General features: G+C 29.9%; 4 protein-coding genes across 6 annotated transcripts; 1 reads left to right on the top strand and 3 right to left on the bottom strand.

Annotated features, from left to right (window-relative positions):
* Positions 1-45: 45 nt before the first annotated feature.
* LOC135957436 (translation machinery-associated protein 16 homolog) lies at positions 46-915 on the top strand. The gene is made up of 3 exons (XM_065508178.1): positions 46-144; positions 205-577; positions 648-915. The coding sequence occupies exons 1-3, from the start codon at positions 142-144 to the stop codon at positions 863-865; spliced, it is 594 nt and encodes a 197-aa protein (XP_065364250.1). The 5' UTR covers positions 46-141; the 3' UTR covers positions 866-915.
* Positions 864-1561, bottom strand: LOC135957437 (dynein axonemal light chain 1). The gene is made up of 2 exons (XM_065508180.1): positions 1260-1561; positions 864-1206 (listed from the first exon to the last, which is right to left on the bottom strand). Exons 1-2 carry the CDS (start codon positions 1521-1523, stop codon positions 916-918), a joined length of 555 nt encoding a protein of 184 aa, XP_065364252.1. The 5' UTR covers positions 1524-1561; the 3' UTR covers positions 864-915.
* Positions 1562-2923: 1362 nt separating this feature from the next.
* LOC135956501 (microsomal glutathione S-transferase 1) lies at positions 2924-7709 on the bottom strand. Of its 3 annotated transcripts, XM_065507023.1 has the most exons (4): positions 7389-7709; positions 4277-4312; positions 4111-4190; positions 3653-4048 (listed from the first exon to the last, which is right to left on the bottom strand). In XM_065507023.1, exons 1-4 carry the CDS (start codon positions 7605-7607, stop codon positions 3796-3798), a joined length of 588 nt encoding a protein of 195 aa, XP_065363095.1. In that variant the 5' UTR covers positions 7608-7709; the 3' UTR covers positions 3653-3795. The 3 variants fall into 3 exon arrangements, with proteins under 3 accessions (XP_065363096.1, XP_065363095.1, XP_065363097.1); XM_065507024.1 differs by lacking the exons at positions 3653-4048; positions 4111-4190; positions 4277-4312 and adding exons at positions 2924-3313; positions 3396-3475; XM_065507025.1 differs by lacking the exon at positions 4277-4312.
* Positions 7710-12327: 4618 nt separating this feature from the next.
* On the bottom strand, positions 12328-16831 carry LOC135957831 (microsomal glutathione S-transferase 1). Its single transcript, XM_065508636.1, has 3 exons — positions 16644-16831; positions 12658-12740; positions 12328-12586 (listed from the first exon to the last, which is right to left on the bottom strand). The coding sequence occupies exons 1-3, from the start codon at positions 16794-16796 to the stop codon at positions 12334-12336; spliced, it is 489 nt and encodes a 162-aa protein (XP_065364708.1). The 5' UTR covers positions 16797-16831; the 3' UTR covers positions 12328-12333.
* Between the last annotated feature and the right edge of the window lie 2135 nt (positions 16832-18966).

Here is an 18966-nt window from a genome sequence, read left to right as displayed (position 1 = left end):
TTTCAAATTAACAACGGCGTCAAATATGTTCAGCCGCCTTTGATATTATCAATGTTAAGTGTCAAATGATTTAGTCAAAACAAAAACAAACAACACGTGTAAAACAAATACAAGAAAAACAAAACACAAATTTCCACCAAAATGGTAAATATTGTAAAAATTTTAATTAAATATTACTTTTAATATAATTATCTACACTTTTAGACAAATTTACGCAAAGCATTAGAAAGATGTAAACATCCCAACAGTCGCAAAACCAAAGCTCTGGGCAAAAAGGCACGCCGACAAAACAACAAACATAAACAAAGGCTGGGTCATGCGATCAAGTCGAATTTAATGGGTGAGAAATTAAGTTGGTTTTTGGATCACATTGAAGAAGGCCGTACACATCCCCTGACACCCCATGAATTTGAGGAACTTATTGATTTGTATTTGAAAAGATTCGATGAAGAACTAGAACAAATAGCTTTGAAGCAGTCTATCAGTAAAAATCGTTCTAATCAGCATGCGGCTCGTAAAGATGTTATTACAATTACTCTGGAAAGGGAGAATGGGGAATATAAAGCCGGTGGAATGAGTACATAATAAATTATAATTAGTTTAATTAAGTTGCTCATTTAAAAGAATATGTATTTCTTCTTTTTCAGTGCTTTTAAATCTTTGTGATCCTATCAAATATAAATCGCTTTTGGATTGGGATGGCAGTGGCATAAATGTACAACATCTCAAACTGGAATTAATATCATACAATATGTTGCAAAGGCTTAAAAAAGAATATGACGAGAAAGATTCTACCACAACAGAAGCTACTCCCAAACCCTCTACATCATCCGCGTTGAATGAAGACACTATGGAAACTTGTTAAATAATAAATTTTATTTAAAAAATAAAATAAAACGTTAATACAAAGTAAAATTAATCTCCTCTTATAACCGGCTCGCCATCTAATTTCTTTAAATTTGGCAAGCGTCTTATAGCTTCCGAGCGAAAAGCACTTTCATCCATATTTTCATGCAAAATATTACCCATAAATGTTATTTCTTCCAGTTTTGGTGGCACACCCATTCTATTGAATTCAGACCAATCCTTAATAGAATTGTTAGACACATAAAACACCTTTAAAGCTTTCATGACCTCAAGTGGCTTAAGTTTTTCTATTACATTGTAACTAACCCATAATTCTTCCAAGGTATCACCTAAAGGTTCCTGTTTTTAAAGAGTTTTTATTTGAGTAATGTTTATTAATTTGTAGATCTTACTATGCCATTAAGCGCTTTTATGTTATTGCGGGCCAATGATAGTATTCTTAAATTTTTCAGACTTCCTATTCCTGTAATTTTCTCTATCATATTTGTGGACAAACTTAATTTTCTACATTCTGTCAATGTTCCCAATGTACTGTCCATTTTTTCTATGGGCGGAAATTGTAGTTGTAAACCAATTTCAGTGGCCTTGGTCGCATCTTGTTGGGTACGTTCTTCCCATTTGGTTAAAGCTTCTTTGATAGTTGTTGGTTTGGCCATTGTTTCTGCGTAAGTATTGCTTTTCAAAATGAAGTTAATTTAAAATTTGTCATACAAAATACAATGTGACAAATTAAGCTTAAGAAAGTAGAAAAACGGCTCTTTTTTTTAACCATTTTTCTACATATAAATTTTCTGTGGATTTTTTTTAATATTATATTTTTTTAAAATATTTAGCAACATCTTGATTGGTATGATATCCTAAATAATAAAGAAAATTTAGTTTTCTAATATATAATAATTTTTCTTAATTTATTCAATATTTTCTATTGTTTTTTAATACATTTTTATACTTTTGTTTTTTAATAAATTCTTTCAATTCTATGAGACGCCCTGTTGTTCGTACTGTATAATAACATTTTATTTTATACAGTACTTTTCTGCTTTCCCTTTTGTTGCATCAGACAGGCATGGAGAGTTAAAATTATTTTATTGTACTCACAAATTAAAATATTAAATATGTTTTATAAAAAATTATATTGACCAGTAAATATTTTCCAACAGAATATTTCTTAAAAGAACTTCGAAAATACAAATCATCTATATCTTGAAAAAAATTTACTTAAAATACTATAACAATTAAACCAAACAAACTTGGAACAACACAAAATATTAGTCTTCGATTTTCGATAAATTTTCCATCCCTGCCATCAGATGTTTTGGTCGTATGACATTTTAGTGTTGAAAAGTGACCCTGAAATTTATTCTTAAATCCATTTTGACTCGTGCAAGGTAAAATACAAAAAATTCTTTACAAAATAATTGTGAAATTAATAAATCTATAAATAAACAAAAATCAATTAAATAATCAGCTGTAACACATTTCATAATTCATAAAGTAAAACAAAAAAAAAATCGATTGGAAAAACAAGTGACTGAAAATTATATTAAATAATTCTAGAATTCTCTTACACAACAACACCGCTCACTACAAAATTAAATATGGGAAATGCTCCAGTAAAAGAAGTAGCTCAAGCAGCAGCCCCCACAGCAACTGGAACAGAACAGCCAGCAGCCAAGCCTAAGTGTAAAGCCTGCTGTGCCTGTCCGGAAACTAAAAAAGTGAGAGATCAATGGTAAGTAATTTGTTTTAAAGAATTTCAAGTATTTCATATTAAAACTACATATTTCCCTTCTTTTCTAGCATTATGGAAAAGGGTGAATCGGAGTGTGGTGATTTAATAGAGGCCCACAAGCAATGTATGCGGGATCAGGGTTTTAACATTTAAATCCCTTAAAACTTGGCCAAAGCAACACACTTTCATCCTTCCCCCGTTTTTCACTCCTACTGTCAATCTGATTATTTGTTAAATTTGATTCCCCTCCAATTGTGTATTACAACTGCGGGAACACTTCTCAGTCAGTCATTATGTAGTTAATAATGAACAAAAAAAGCGCTTAATTTATTGTATATTTTTAGTTTATTAGTTGTAAAACAAAAACACAAAATTCATAAAAACTTAACAAGAAAAAAGAAATTACATATAAAAAAGTAAAAGTGTAACCCAACACTTTGAAAACTAAAAACAAACGAAACTTAAATGTATTTTATCATTTGTAAACCAACATCAGCGGCCATGTACAAAGTGATGACAAACATTAGACCCCATGAAATAACTCTTGAGGGTTGTGGCACCGGATAGAAAGCATACACCAATGTGTGTATAATACGACCTATAGAAGCTACAGGGAATAGATTACGAGCTATAGCCGGCGAAGGATCAGTGCAGATGTAGATTAAAGCCATAGTAAAATAAGGTAGAATATTTTCCATATCATTGCGATGGGCTCTGGAATAGAAGCAGAAATATAATATTGTTAAATTAAGGAGTTAAACAGGTACTTTTTTGGTTTTTATTATTTCTATATTACCTTCTTGCTCTTTCCACATGAGGCTCATGGAATTGTAGTTCGACATTGTGAAATACCAAATCCTCTTGGTTGGCAAATATCTTTAAAGAAATAATTAGTATTTAATGTTAATATAGAAACTTGTTGATTTAATAGGGAACAACAAAATAACCAATCAAGCTATTTGTTCAATTTTATTCCCGAGAGTTAAAATTTAGATGAGTAAAACTCTACTTGGGATTGTAGAGTTAATAATTAACATAAAAATGCTTGTAATATTGTTTTTCGTTTTTTAGTTTTATTCGTTATTAGTCATTAGAACGGCAGTGTTTTCTTAAAATAAAAGATAAATTATCGAAGCTTAAAAAAAATCATAATTCATAAAATACAATAGACATGTGATTGAGAATTTAAAATCAACTTAAATGTATTTGATCATTTGTAAACCGACATCACCGGCCATATACAAAGTAATGACAAACATTAAACCCCATGACAAAACTCTGGAAGGTTGAGGCACTGGATAGAAGGCATACACCAATGTGTGTATAATACGAGCTATGGAAGCTACACGGAATAGGTTGCAAGCTATAGCCGGTGAAGGATCAGTGCAGATATACATTAAACACATAGTAAAATAAGGTAGAATATTTTCCATATCATTGCGATGGGCTCTGGAAATATAAAATTATCACATTAAATAGGTAATTATTTTACAAACAAACTTTTTCCTTACCTTCTTACTCTTTCTACATGAGGATCATCGAATTGTACTACTATATTATCAAAAAATAAATCCTCTTGGTTGGGAAAAACCTTAAAAAAAATAATATATTTTAAGGTTTATTAAATCTTTGTAATGATTTAGTTGTGTAATTTTTATGTTATGTTAATGATTCTACCTTTTTTATAAAAGCATTAGGAAATAGCCGCAATATCTGTAAATTTAGAAAATTAATTATTTGGTTTTATCATTCACTTTCACAGGAAATTCGTAGAAAACTTACTTTCATTGTTTAAAATATTATTATCTTAAGCATTTGGAGTATTAACTATTTTATAATAATTTTGTTGATAATTTCGATCGATCAAGTTAAAAGTGATCAAAAAAACTACACTTGACGTTAGATGATTAGGCATAACATTATTTTTGTTTTAGCCTAAAGTGTATAAAAAAGTAATTTAAATTGAAAATTCTATGGAAAATTAATTTTTTAGTTATAACCCAGTGATTTACTTTTGATACCTAGAATTAAATTTGCAATTGGATGAAGATTGTATTAATTTTAATACCAAAAATAATTTAATATCCTTATTCAGCATATTAAAACAATAACACATCTGTAACAAAACTAACTAGTAAATAAACATTCTGTTTTATTACAATTTTAGTAACTACTGTGTAATTAGGAACAAGTTATACGTCGTAGGAATTCTAATTATGTCAGTGGTCGGCAATCAGGGCCAATGTTGATCGGTTATTTACCTTTAAACAATACGAATATCAACAAGTTTATTTAAATTTTCAAAAAAGAAATGCTAATTATTAGAGTCCTACCGAAACTGGGTTTTTTCAGGTCGAATCCGAACCGAACCTAATTTTCGACCAAAAACTCTATACGGCCTAATGCGAAAGAAAGATTCAACAGGTCGATAGACCTGCATTTGAACAATGCATCATTTTAAGATGCATTGTTCAAATATTTTACGAAATTGAAAATCGATATTTAACTTTTCTTTGAACAATTTGAGAATAATGATTACTAGGATTCTATGAATCACCTTTTGAACAATCAAATTTTTATATGACACGCAGAGCTTTGAATTAATTAACTCAATTTCTATAAAACCATTTCTAAAAAACTAATTTTAAGATTCATCCAAAGGCTGAATGAAGAATGAATATAATTCATTCATTGTTGAATCAATTCATAATGAAATAAATTTTGACAAATATTAATGGATTAGAAAAGAGAATGATTCAATAAGAAAGAAAGAATTAATTCTCAAAGGAATGGATTCAATACGTTTGAAGTATATATTAAGTAATTAAGGCTATGAATTAATTCGTTATGAATGGTTTAAAATAATGATTTTGAAAATTCAATAAGGAATTAGTGTAAATTACAGGTGTGAAAAAAAGTATGGTTATTTTGACATTCTACAACAACATAAAATCAGCAGATTATTAATTCGCCTTGTAAGTCATCTGTCAAACTTTATTTATAATTAAATTTTTTTGATTAGAACAAATCAAATGCAATAAGAGTAACTTATATGTAACAAAATATTAATCTAATGTATTTAATTAGAATTTTGTTCACATTTCTTCTACATTAGAACAAAAACAAAATGCCTATTGTTTTTGCATTGTTGACGCGTGACACTAATTAATTCGCTTTGATTGCCATGTTATTAAACTCATCTGATTCATATCTGAATTTATCTGTTTAAAATAAGCCTAACCATAAAAGAAATTTTGAAATTGATTTTTGAAAGTCTATTTTAATTTAAAATATAACTTTTATTATTTCCGTATCACTTTTTCCAACACATCCAAATTCTAAAATTTTCACTTTCAAATATGAAATGGAAAAATTATATTTTGTACTTTTGTCAAGTCATTGTTTTTTTCAATATTCGTCTATATATAAATGAAATGGTATGGCTGATTTTTTTTTATTCGATTCGAAAATTCGGATATTTTAATTTTTTATATATTGCCTTTTTTTACTTCTCACTTTTCTTAATAAGAGACATTTTTTTAGAAACTTGAACTAACATTAATAAATAGCTACCGGGCGATCATCTAGTTTAATATAATTTTGAACAATATATTTGGTATCGCAATTTAAATAATTGAATTTATAATGGTTAAGAACACAACTTTTTAATATTATTTGAAATCAATCCATAATTGGTTCCAATAAAAAACAAAACTTTTTTTTCAAGATTTTCGTAGAGTTTAAATTTAACAAAAATAAATTTTGTGGTTTAATTTAACTACAATTTAGCGGTAACCAAAAAACGATGTTACATATTTTTCGAAAATTCATATTAAATATGTTTACATTCTTGATAAATTAAATTTGTATTATATTTCTTGCCTAAAATCTTCAATTGTTTAATAGTTATCACTTTAGCTTTGTTCTACAAGAGACCATTTAAAAATGAATTATGAAATCGTACAAATTTCATAACAATTTTTGAAATCGATCATTTTAAAACCGCATACGAAATGATCATTCGTTTTAAAATAGAATTCCGAATGCGTTAATTCGAAAATTCGGCCACTGAATAATTCTTTTAAATACGTTAAGGTGAATTTTTCAATTCAACATTTACTTATAACATGATCATAGTTTTTGAAGAACCTCTCGATGGAACAGTGACAAATCCCCAATAATTTAGTTCAAAAACTTCTTCCTATTTAGGGTATTGCTTCAATTTCTCTACGATTTATTTTTACACTTGTAAAATCTCAGTTTTTTATAAATTTAAGTTTATTGTTCTAACAGTTTGGAACTCTTGTTAAGAAAAACCATTTATTGAAGCTTTTTATACATTTATGTTGCTAAAGTTTAAAAAAAAATTAGACGATAATTGACTGTCTTGAGCTAGAAAGCCAAAACTATTTATTTCGTGGGCACTCCTTATGACGGACGCTTTAGAATGCTAATACTTTGAACCTTTGTGCAATACTGCGTATTCATATTTTGTAAATTCACTTGAAAGTAAAATGAATTAAATTATAAGGTTCGGTTTACAGAACGGATGTGAATATTATGTATGTTAAAGGTGTCTTGTTTTGTTAATGAAACAAAATAGTATTATTAAAATTGTTAATCATTGCTAAAGCTTTAAAATATTTGTTTTACACAAGTTTTAATTATAAATTTAAAATTTTTATATTGTTTACTTATTAGAATCTTTGAATTTTATGATGATTTATATGTAATGAACATTAGATTTGTTCTTATATTGTATTATTATTATTATTATAAACAAACTTACTTTAAAGCGAAAACGTTGCAATGCCGTCAATAATGACATTAAAAGCATTTTTATCACTAAAACGCTTGTCCAAAAAAGAAAACAACAAAATACGGGATTATCAAGGTTCAACATAGAAAAATAATTTAATTTATTAGATGTTGTTGATGATGCCGATGACATTTCCATAAATCCATGTCCATTTAATGGAGCTGATGTTGTTGTTAATGGTGGACTCATAATTATGTATTTAGAAAAATTTTCTCAAACAAAAAAATAAAAAAAAATCGCAAATTTTTATAAACACGGTTTAAAATAAAACGTTGTGTTTCAAACAAACGTAAATAGAAGACTTGTTGTTAATAATATTTGCGTTTTAAAGCTGACTACTTTTTGCTATATAATATACCAGACATTAAATGAATGTACCATATATACACAATATAAACATATAAATTATAGTAAAATATACAGTTTTTAGTATTCAACCTGTTTGTTAAAATATTAGATGGAGGTATAGTTAAAATTGAATAAATTACAAAAAACATGAACAATTTTTGCACGATGAAGGGTTTCATACAGCGAATTCTATATACCCTACCTGTTGCTGATCCACGATTTATAGTATCAACGGTAAATATTGAGGACATTTTTAATATAGAAAGCAATAATACAATAAAAAATTATATGTTAAAGACTATAGCAAAATTTGATCTTATCATGAGCTTAAAATCAGGATCTTGTTTATAAAATGTATAACTTTTTAAACATGAAATTGATCATGAAATGTCAGAAATTTGTTGTACATCCAAGCAGTCTTACTTTGGTACATTTAACTTTGTTATCATTGCAAATATTTTCAAAACATAACTTCTGCTCTATTTGTATTCCAAATTTTGTACAGATCAAAATATATCTACATATATGTACTTATTTTTGAATAAATTAAATTGAAAATATAAATCTCTGTTTTCTTATCTTCAAACAAAATAAATAAAATGCAGTATACATTCCTCAATCTGTTGATTAGAAACTAGAATTTGTTAAATCTGGTTTTCATTAAAAACACCACACAAATTAAAAACAAATTTTTAATTGTTAAATTATTTTATACATTTACCTAGGGTGGCCCTTATATTCAGATTACTTTTTCCGATTTTCGATTTCCCCAAAAACGAAAACTGTCACCTAAAAACCTAATTCAGAACATTTGAGCAACATCGTTTAACCTTTAGAGGTTGCACATTTTATTTGTAGTTTCGAGTCAATATTTTCAAAAAATTAAATGAACAATTTTTTTTAATGAGTTTGAGCTCAATGGCCAGATTTTGAGACAATAAATCACAGAAACCAGCTAGACCAGATGATTATGAGGATTACCAAAGTCAAAATTTAAAATCGATCAGGTCGTGCCATGCCCACTTTAATTATGAGATTATAATAATATTGAGGCAGTAGATCACTGGATACAAATTAAATTTCAAATTTAATATTGGTAATTAATGGTCACTAAAGACTTCAGTCGACAGCCTACTGTCACTCCCACTTTCAGTGACAAGAAATGTATGTGGTCTGATCTCTATCAACCATTTTGTTGGTGATAATTTCATCAGTCTGTTAAAGATATCATTTACTTAACAATAAACAAACTAAATTTAGTTTTAAACGAAAAATCTGGGTTTCTTCGCAATTTCATTTTTTTTTTGTGAATCGGTTAATTACAAATGTAGATTTTCGATTATCACTCGGTTAACCGATTTTTAAAACTAGACACTAAAATTATTTTTAACAAACGTAACATGGAATTTGATGTACATTTAAATCATTAACTTATTTGCATGAACGTGACGTGATTAGAGTGAATCATTTAAAAAATTTTATATTAATATTTTTAATCATTCCTGACTACTAAAAACTACAAATGATACAGCTACATAGTATACTTTATTTTTATATCCTTCGCCATGAGTGGCAAGGGTATAAGTTTGGCATTCCGTTTTTCATTTGCGACCCCACAAAGTATATACTATATTCTGGATCGTTATAGATAGTGAAGTCGATATAGCCATGTCCGTCTGTATGTTGAAATCAACTTTCCGTAGCCCCCAAATAACATACATACATGATTCATACATCAATATGTTGTTAAATTTAATTTTGTTTAAATAAAAATATGTATTTAAAAATAAATTTTTTTTTCAAAAAATGAAAAAAACAACGAAAAAATATTAAATTTTGTTTACCTAAAAATATTTAAAATTTTGAAGTATAATTCGGTGAAGGGTATATAAGATTCGGCACAGCCGAATATAGCACTCTTACTTGTTATACCCTTCAGCTTCGTGAGAAGGGTATATATAAGTTTGTCATTCCGTTTGTAATTTCTACATTTTTCATTTCCAACCCTATAAAGTATATATATTCTGGATCCTTATAGATAGCGGAGTCGATTAAGCCATGTCTGTCTGTCTGTCTGTCTGTCTGTCTGTCTGTCTGTCTGTCTGTCTGTCTGTCTGTCTGTCTGTCTGTCTGTCTGTCTGTCTGTCTGTCTGTCTGTCTGTCTGTCTGTCTGTCTGTCTGTCGACGTATATAAGACCATAGTAAGTTGGAGCTACAATGGGTCAAAATTTTAAAATTTAAAAAAAAAAAAATTTTAAATTTAAAAAAAAAAAATTAAATTTAAAAAAAAAAATTTAAAATAACAATCGAAAAATTTTTTTTTCCAAAAAATTAAAAAAACTGGGAAAAAAATTAAGTTTTGTTTACCTAAAAATATTTAAAATTTTGAAGTATAATTTGGTGAAGGGTATATAAGATTCGGCACAGCCGAATATAGCACTCTTACTTGTTTTTTTAGATATTGTTGATAAAATAATTCCTTTATATGTTAGTTAATCGGTTTTATCGATTAAGATACGAAAATCCGGTTTTATGAAAATGAAAATTTTCCGTAAATAAAGCTCAGATAATTAATAATAATAATGCAATCTGCAAGTGGCAGCTTTAATAGATGAATGCAGATCATTTTATCATTAGGGGAATATTAGACATTATTTCTTCTTCAACATATAATTTTTTAACAGATACACCCATTAAAATATGGATTCCGAGCCAAAAGAACTGCTCATCTTTTGATGCCAAGAACGAATCAAGTCAAAAATTGGATTCTCGGTTCCAAGGTGGAGCGTTCTGAATCGGTCGAAACAAATAGTAATCGGACGGGGCATGGCCTGGACTACAAAGCGGGTGAAGCAAAACTTCCCAACCACTTCATTCTAAATACTTTTTAACAGTTATTGCAACATGTAGCCGAGCATTGTCATTATGGAATATTACGGATTCATGTCTGGCTGCATATTCTAGGCGTTTTTCGGCCAATGATCACTACAAACGAATCAGTTACGTTCTATGCAGTTTGCCTGTGATGATGTTGTCAGATTTCAGCAGCTCATAATAGATATCTTGTTGAGTTTTACAACAATATTCATGAAGTATTGCTTTCAATTCTTGGTCTTTAAACTTTTTTGGCTGGCTTGGGCAATCTTTGTCTTTCCTATAAAATCCGATGAAACACATTAATTTTTCAAATTAAAGAAGTAAGCTAAACTTCACGCATATGACGATTCGTTGGTACAAAATTCGACATCTACGAATCAAAAAAAAAAACGTTGTTTGCACTATTATGTTCAATATCTAAGTGAGAATAACTGACAGATATGTGCCCTTCGAAATGACATATAGTCATTAAAAAAAAAAACGTTTAAAAGATACGTAATTTTATGTAAATTCCGCGTTTTTAAGTCATGCACCCAATACAACAAATTTTGTTTTTATTTTTAATCTATTAATATTAGGGATGCCAAACGGGACTGGGTTTTACAAATCCCGGGATTCGGGATTTTAGAAATGTAAATCCCGGGATTTTGGGATTTTTCGGGACATCGGGATTTTAGTTAAAGGTCAAAAACATCAAATTCAACAATAAAAATTATTATTTCATTAATATATTTAAGTAAAAATATAACAAATCAAAAACTAATGCATTAAATTAAAATAAAATTGTCCATGATTTCCCCTAGCTCCATACAATTGTCGCTCGGAGTACTGTTTATGCGGCAATCCTTATAAAATTTTGCACAAAATAAGTTGTAAGTACTCTGAAATTATACTGTAAAGTACTGCGGAAATCGGGCTACATTTGCCCCTAGTCCCCTTCAGAAAATAACTTCAACATAAATTTCGTAAAAGTGTAAATTGTGTAAAAGCCTGTTAATGCAAATTTAAAATTAAAAAATCTGCCTGCGTTTGGATTTGAAGTGAGATTAGTATTATAAATATGCTGAAATTTAGCTTTCTAAGTATTTTGGGTGCTTCAAAAATCTTCCTAAAATATCAAAAATCTCATAATATTTCGGGATTTGTTAATCCCGGGATTTTCGGGATCGGGATTGCCATCCCTAATTAATATACATACTTACCTATATGAGTATTTTCCATTTTACAAAATTTTTAAAATTTAAAACTTTTTATTTAAAATCATAAAATTATGTGTTGTTACTTTTTAGTAAAATGTCAGAAAATTAACACCAAAAATGTGGCAACATTAACAGCATAGTTTGAATTCACCTGATTCTATTTTTTTTATATTAAAATGTTAATTAAAAAATGTCGTTATTACTTTTTTAAATTAGTTCTCTTCATAATTCGACTTCTTTTCTCAAAAAAAAAATATATTTAAATATCTGTGGGTAACATCTACGAGTATTTAAATTTTTTTTTTTACCCAATACTCGAAACTTCAAATAAAATGTGCAACCTCTAAATGTTATCTGATTTTGCTCCAAAAATTCAATATTTGTTTTTTAGATGACGGAGAACAATTTTAGACCTTGGGATTATCGAAAATCGCAAAATTGCATAATAAGGGCCACCCTAATATGCATTTATTTATAAAATACAAAATTACTTAAATATACACAATGGTTTTGATCAGCACATAAAACGCCATAAAGAGAGTAATACCAAAGGCTAAAAAGAACACTATCGCTCTGATTGGCTGCGGTATAGGTCGAAATGCATAAACCAACGTGTGTATGATGCGTGATAAGGCCACAAAACGAATTAGCAAACGTGCCACCAGTGGCTTGGGTCCTGTTGCTATGTAGGCCAAGGCAATCAACAAGTAGGGCACAATATTCTCTAGATCATTGAGATGGGCTCTAAAATGTAAGATTTTTACATTGATTCTGCTGTTTATTACATATTTTATGTTTTCTCTGCTGCTACTTACCGTCTTACGCGTTCTACATCTGGATCATTAAGTACTGGCTCAGATACTTTATTTAAGGCCAAATCTTCAGGGTTAACGAAAGACTGCAAATGAAACAAAAATTATAAGTGTTTTAATAACAAAGTGGAATAATTAAGGATTTATTAAATGTACTTTGTATGTGTGTGAAATTTAGCATAAGGAATAACTATTAATTAAGTAAATGGTAATTAAAGTGCAAGTATTATTTTAAAATTTTTGATATGTATTTCATAACGGTAGTAATGAAAGTTATGATTTCATACATATTTAGCGCACTTTTCTAAAACACTACCAAAAGACTTAAAAATGCGTGATTTTTTAATATTTTTAACTTTTATTTTGAAACATTTGTAGAATATAAAGTTATTCAAAGTATTGGCCATTGTTAGCTATGACCTTTTCCCACCTTTCTGGCAATATATGGATTCCTAGCCAAAAGAACTGATCGTCTTTTGAGGACAAGAACGAATCAAGCCAATATCGGATACTCTCTTCCTAACCTAGCGTTTACACATGCAAGTAACAGTTCGAAAAACACAATACATACATACTTTTGCACTAACACAATCACACATGCAGCCACTTGCAGCTTACTGCCTACTGAATTTAGGTGGACAGTGATTTTCGACACTTTCATACAAGTGATGACAAATAGAGTTGCCAATAAATAGCTTTTAAAAAATTTGTCAGAAGGTGGTAAAATAATAATTATATTTTTAACTTATTTTATGTATTTTTGTAAAAGAAAATAGTACAAATGACCACTAATGCTTATCGTTTTCGTAAAAATAGCAATTTCATTAGTTTTAATAAATAAAATTGTTACTAATATCTATAAAAATTGTTAACCTAACATTTTCCCCAGAAATTTTTATATTTGAATATCATGGTAACACTTTATTGTTATGAATAAAAATAATAAAATTTGGTTTCAAGCCGCAAATGGACTTAAAAATAACAAATGCTGATATATAAAAGGTTTATTTATCGAATTAGCTGTAATATTCTTATATTTGTGGCATTTTGAAGACATCATTCTCCTTCGCTAACATTTACAAAATGAACTTTTACTTGCATGTGTAAACGCTCAAGCAACTTGTAGACATTTCGATGTATTTTCGACATTTTCGATAATAATACGTATTATCAACTTTCATCAATCTACTTGCATGTGTAAACGCAGCGTAAGTGAAGCATATCGCAGAGAGCGTTCAACATCGATCGATAGAAATAGTAGTCGGACAGGGGACTTTCCGTACAACGTGATCACGTGATGTTTTGGTACAGGTTCCCTGTGGTGGTCTGGTAAGATTTCCGCATCTCATAATAAATAGGACCCTTTTGCTCACGCCAAATACATATAATTATCTTATCACCGTGGATATTTGGCTTTAATGTCGATTCGGCTTGTTGACCAGGCTTCACATATCGCTCATTTGCTGCAACAACATCATAACTCAAAAACCGGGTGTTTTGAACTGAGTAATGCAAAATATGCGCCGTTCTTTAGACTTTCATATAGTTTTATTAGTTTTAAAAAAGGTCAATTATTTTTTTTTCGTATATTTGACAAGTAAAAATTTGGGTTAAATACAGATTAGAACGATATTAATATCTACTATTTAAATCAGGATTTATTTCTGAAACTACATGATTTGTCGAAAATTTCATAAAACATTCAAAGCCGTTTTTCTCGAAACGCCTTTTTTTGAATTATGACGTTGTTGCAGCAAATGAGCGATATGTAGTGAGATTCACTAACCTTTTTAACGATAATCGTATCGTTAAAATTAATATAACGAAATTTTATCGAATTTGCTATTCAGTAAAATTTGTAACGATATTCGCTGTCGGTTGCAGTAAGCTTTTGTTGTTAGCTAAACGACTATCGACAAAACCAAACGACAACTATTTTTGTTTACAAAATAGACAATTGTCAGCTGTTCAACTGAGAGGCGTCTTCATTGACAGCATTATTATGTGACATTAATGAGAAATACAGTGCCGGACTTAAATATTCACACAGCATACAGATATATCATTAATCTTCCATATTTTTTAAACGAAGGCCACAACTTTCGTACGGGTTTCAAAAAATATTTATTTACATATAACTTACAATTACATATAACAGTACAATGACCCCAAACACACAGCCCATGACGTCCGAATATGGATAGTGCATTATGTTCCCCACATTCTCCCGACACCTTCGCAATCACCTGACATGAATCCCATAGAACATCTGTGGGATAAATTGGGCGGACATGTAGGAAAGCACCATATTATTAGTAAGACTCAACTTAAAGAAGTCCTGTCACAAGAATGCCAAAATATTGGAGCTGACGTCACCAAAAATTTGTCGATTCAATGCCAAGGCGATTAAAAAAAGTCATTAAAAATATAGGCTACTCCACAAAATATTAAACTATTAAAAAAAACAATTTTCCTATTAAAAATTAGAAACTGTGTGAATATTTTTGTCCCCTTAAAATCGAACTTCGAAACATTAGTTATAAATTGTCGACTAATATTGCGATTGTCGGATCGTTAAAAGTTAGTGAATCGCACTAATGATCTCTTACGCTTCGGGTTATCGTAATGGATCCATTTTTCACCGCAATGATTCTGTGCAAAAATTATTTTCTCTCGGCTTCAATTCGTATGGTACCCAATTTCCCTGCTTTTGGATGATTCCTGCTGCTCGCAACTTTTTGAAATTGCAGCTTCAGTAGCTCCAAATGATTTTGCAAGCTCTTGTTGAGTTTTATAATATTCTTTTTGGAATAATGCCTCCAATTCTTGATCTTCAAACTATTTTGGCTGACCTGGGCGATCTTTGTCTTCCGTGCCAAAATCATCACTTCTGGACCGTACAAACCATCTCACGCACGTTGAAACCGATGGAACACATTCACCATAAACATTGTGAGCAATCGGTGAGCTTCAGCGGCACTTTTTTTTTCAAATTAAAGAAGTGAAGCAAAACTTCCCGCACATGACGATTCGTTGGTACAATATTCGGCATTTTCGAAGCAAAAAAAACTTAGTTGTTTACACTTTAATGTTCAATAACTAAGTGATAATAAATGACAGATATGTCATCAAAATGACATAAGTTATTAAAAACAAAAACCGTTCAAGAGATACGCCATCTATTTTAAATCCCACATTTTTAAGTCATACATCCAATACTAGAAAATAGTTATCAGTGGTAAATTTTCGTTGCTGTATTCATGCATTTAAATGTTATCGCGAACTAAATAAGTATAGTGGTAAGTCCGAACAAGGTTTTTCATATATTTATACCGGTTCAACATATATTGTTCAGTTTAGGACACATAAGTTTTCTAGGTCTCCTCATATAAGCCCTATCGTGTTTTAATGGTTTTGTAAATTTTGTATAGCAAACATTTCAGATCAACACATAATATTTGGAGAAAATTTCAAGCTCCTGGATCCTCCTTTCTAGACACATAATAACTAAGATATTTTAAGAGCGATTTTTGTGACATTTGACCTTCAATATCTCGATTAGCGGCCGCTATGAAACGTATATAACTGGATTAAAAGCGACTACCAACAATTATTATTTAATTCGTATTGAATTCTTTGATAAAAATAACGCAACAAAAGTCCTTCCAAATATAAAATACATATTAATAAATCTTAATATTTTTGAATACCTTAAAATTTATCGGTAGCGGTAACGGTAGCTGAGCTGAAAGGGTAATTTAAGTGTAGCGGTAACTAACCTTGGAATTTACACAAAAGTATTTTAAATCAAATGTGTTTTTTGTAATTTTGTTTATCAAAAAAAGTATTCACATTTAACATAAATATTATAAATAAAATATGTTTTTTTTTTTAAATTTGTTTTTGTAATGTAATTTTTGTTCATTTTAGGAATAACTTTATTATGAGGCATTAGCATTATTCAATATTCCCGAAAAATTTTGAATTACCTTCTTTTTAAAACGTCTCATTGCCGTCAATAATGACATCATTAACATTTTTATTATCAAAATACTGGTCCAAAAACAATAACAACAAAATACAGGATTATCAGTTGATAATAAATTCAAATCCGGTTTTATAGTTTCTTCCGATTTAGCCATTTTTTAAGATTTTCGCAATGAAAAACCGCAAAATGCAAACGATTTTATCCACTTACTAAAGTAAACTAAAAATATTTATAGTATTTAGAGGGCCTATAGTACTTATTTACAAAGTATGCATAGAAGTAATATTTTCTAGAAATTGTAATTAAAGTACATATACATTTTAATTAAAGTGAAAATTTTCTTTATTTTTTTTAGCAATCATATGTTGATTCCCACGCTAAATATTATTAAAGGGTATAACAAAATGCCTAGGCTTATAGAACTAAAAAATAACGCTATTCGAAAAGGAAACATATAACTATAAACTTTATGTAATATAAATTTGAAGGCAAATAATTCGTTTTTGTCCACCAACAAATTATTGTAAACACCAACAAATTATTGTAAAAATGTCGAATAATCAAGGTTTGACAGCCGATAACGCACGACTACCGTTACCGTTAAAATACAGTTGCCGATATAATCAAATTAATGCAAATATCGTTACCTTTAAGGCCCAACTATAATATGCATACACTAGCTTAAGTCAGCTTAAGCAAATGTGCGAATACATATAAAACGTATGTGACAAAATATAATGTACTTAATAGAGTTTCGTCAAGTTACGTCGAATTTTATTTGCTTAAGCAAAGTGCGAAGCTGGTCGCACATTCCGTACAGAATCAGCTGTTTATTTATTTTATACAAAGAAAATAAAGAAATAAATGAAAAGGATGAAGAAAATTCATATATTTTGATAAAATAATAAGAAATACGTATTTTTTTAATTGCAAGTTGCACATAAATGTTCAAATGGGGCTAAATAGTTTTGAATGCACGTAAGTACATTATAGCCACCTAAAAGTTTCTTTGAATTTCCTTAAGCATTTGACAGACTTTTCGTTCGGTTTTGACATTACCTTAAGCTGCTTATGCATATTATAGTTGGGCCTTTAATCGGTAGCCAACCTTGCGAATTATATTTAAAACCAATCACTGTATAATGTAGGGCATTAAAAGGACATACATACAAAACAAATTATTTAGATTATTTTAATTTTATAAATAAAAATTTGTCTAGACAAAAATGCACGTCATTATATTTATTATTTCCCAATTTACAAGAAATGCATTTTTATACAAAAACATTTCAAAATTACGTATCTTTCCTTTCTCTTTCCGGATGTACAGTAGGGTAGTCCTTATGTTACATTTTTGCGATCGTTTCTCTAATTTTTATATCCCTTCCAAAAACTAAGATTTGTCGAGGTCATCAAAATAGGTATTTGTTTGTGAGTTGATTTCATCGTTGTAAACAAATCTCTTTACGCCGAGCGATTTCTTCAGGTTTGGAAACAAGAAATAGTCACTCGTGGCTGAATCCGAAGAATAGGGCGGAAGAGCGAGCATTTCGTAGCCTAATTCATGGTTTTTTGCCATTGAAACTGCACATGTGATCATTCAAAATTGAAACTACTGAGTCATGTGAGATGCATGTGGCTTCCACAATCTCTCGCACTTTCAATGTCCGATCGGCCAACTCCATATTTATACCCTACACTGTGCAGATGTGTGTAACGCCCAAAAAATATTGGTCTAACACCCACCTTAAAGTATACAGATCGACTTAGAATCACTTTCTGAGTCGATTAAACGATGTCCGTCCGTCCATCCGCTGGTTGGCTGGCTGTCCATGTAAACCTTGTTCGCAGAGTACAGGTCGCAATTTTGAAGATATTTCGATAAAATTTGGTACATATAATTTTTTCGGCCCAAGGACGAAGGAGGAGGATGAAACTATTTTTCATCTTCTTTGTCATTGTCCGGCATTAGGAGATCTACGCCTAAGGTTTCTGGGGCATCGTTCCCTAGATAGTCTTTCTGAGCTCTCGAATATGAGGCTTGAGGGCATTAGTGCCTTTATAGGTAGAAGTAATTGGTTGAAAAGACCAGACACGGGGATCACTTTAGAGTGATCCAATGATCGCCGACTCATTGGCACGTAAATTCTTCAAGATCTCCTCCCTCTCTTTTTCTTCTTACATCTCCTCCTTAACTTCTTCAATCTTCTTCTTCTCCCTTTTTCACTATATCTGTCCCTCTTTCTTCTTCTTTCTTCTACTTTCAGGTAACACAAAAGGACCATTGCTGGACCCATGTGAGCTGCTCTTTCTCTCTTCCTCAT

This window comes from Calliphora vicina, chromosome 4 (genome assembly GCF_958450345.1).
Source record: "Calliphora vicina chromosome 4, idCalVici1.1, whole genome shotgun sequence".
Taxonomy (NCBI): domain Eukaryota; kingdom Metazoa; phylum Arthropoda; class Insecta; order Diptera; family Calliphoridae; genus Calliphora; species Calliphora vicina.
The sequence above is the reverse complement of the archived record's forward strand: the minus strand, read 5'-3'. Positions and strand labels throughout refer to the sequence as shown.

Coding starts and splice junctions, on each gene's coding strand:
- LOC135957437 (XM_065508180.1), bottom strand. CDS start 1,523: ATGGCCAAACCAACAACTATCAAAGAAGCTTTAACCAAATGGGAAGAA. Junction 1,207..1,259: donor TAAAAGCGCTTAATGGCATA/GTAAGATCTACA, acceptor CTTTAAAAACAG/GAACCTTTAGGTGATACCTT.
- LOC135956501 (XM_065507023.1), bottom strand. CDS start 7,607: ATGAGTCCACCATTAACAACAACATCAGCTCCATTAAATGGACATGGA. Junction 4,313..7,388: donor TGCAACGTTTTCGCTTTAAA/GTAAGTTTGTTT, acceptor CTAAATTTACAG/ATATTGCGGCTATTTCCTAA. Junction 4,191..4,276: donor CTAATGCTTTTATAAAAAAG/GTAGAATCATTA, acceptor ATTTTTTTTAAG/GTTTTTCCCAACCAAGAGGA.
- LOC135957831 (XM_065508636.1), bottom strand. CDS start 16,796: ATGGCTAAATCGGAAGAAACTATAAAACCGGATTTGAATTTATTATCA. Junction 12,741..16,643: donor TGAGACGTTTTAAAAAGAAG/GTAATTCAAAAT, acceptor TTTCATTTGCAG/TCTTTCGTTAACCCTGAAGA. Junction 12,587..12,657: donor GATGTAGAACGCGTAAGACG/GTAAGTAGCAGC, acceptor CTTACATTTTAG/AGCCCATCTCAATGATCTAG.
- LOC135957436 (XM_065508178.1), top strand. Junction 578..647: donor ATATAAAGCCGGTGGAATGA/GTACATAATAAA, acceptor CTTCTTTTTCAG/TGCTTTTAAATCTTTGTGAT.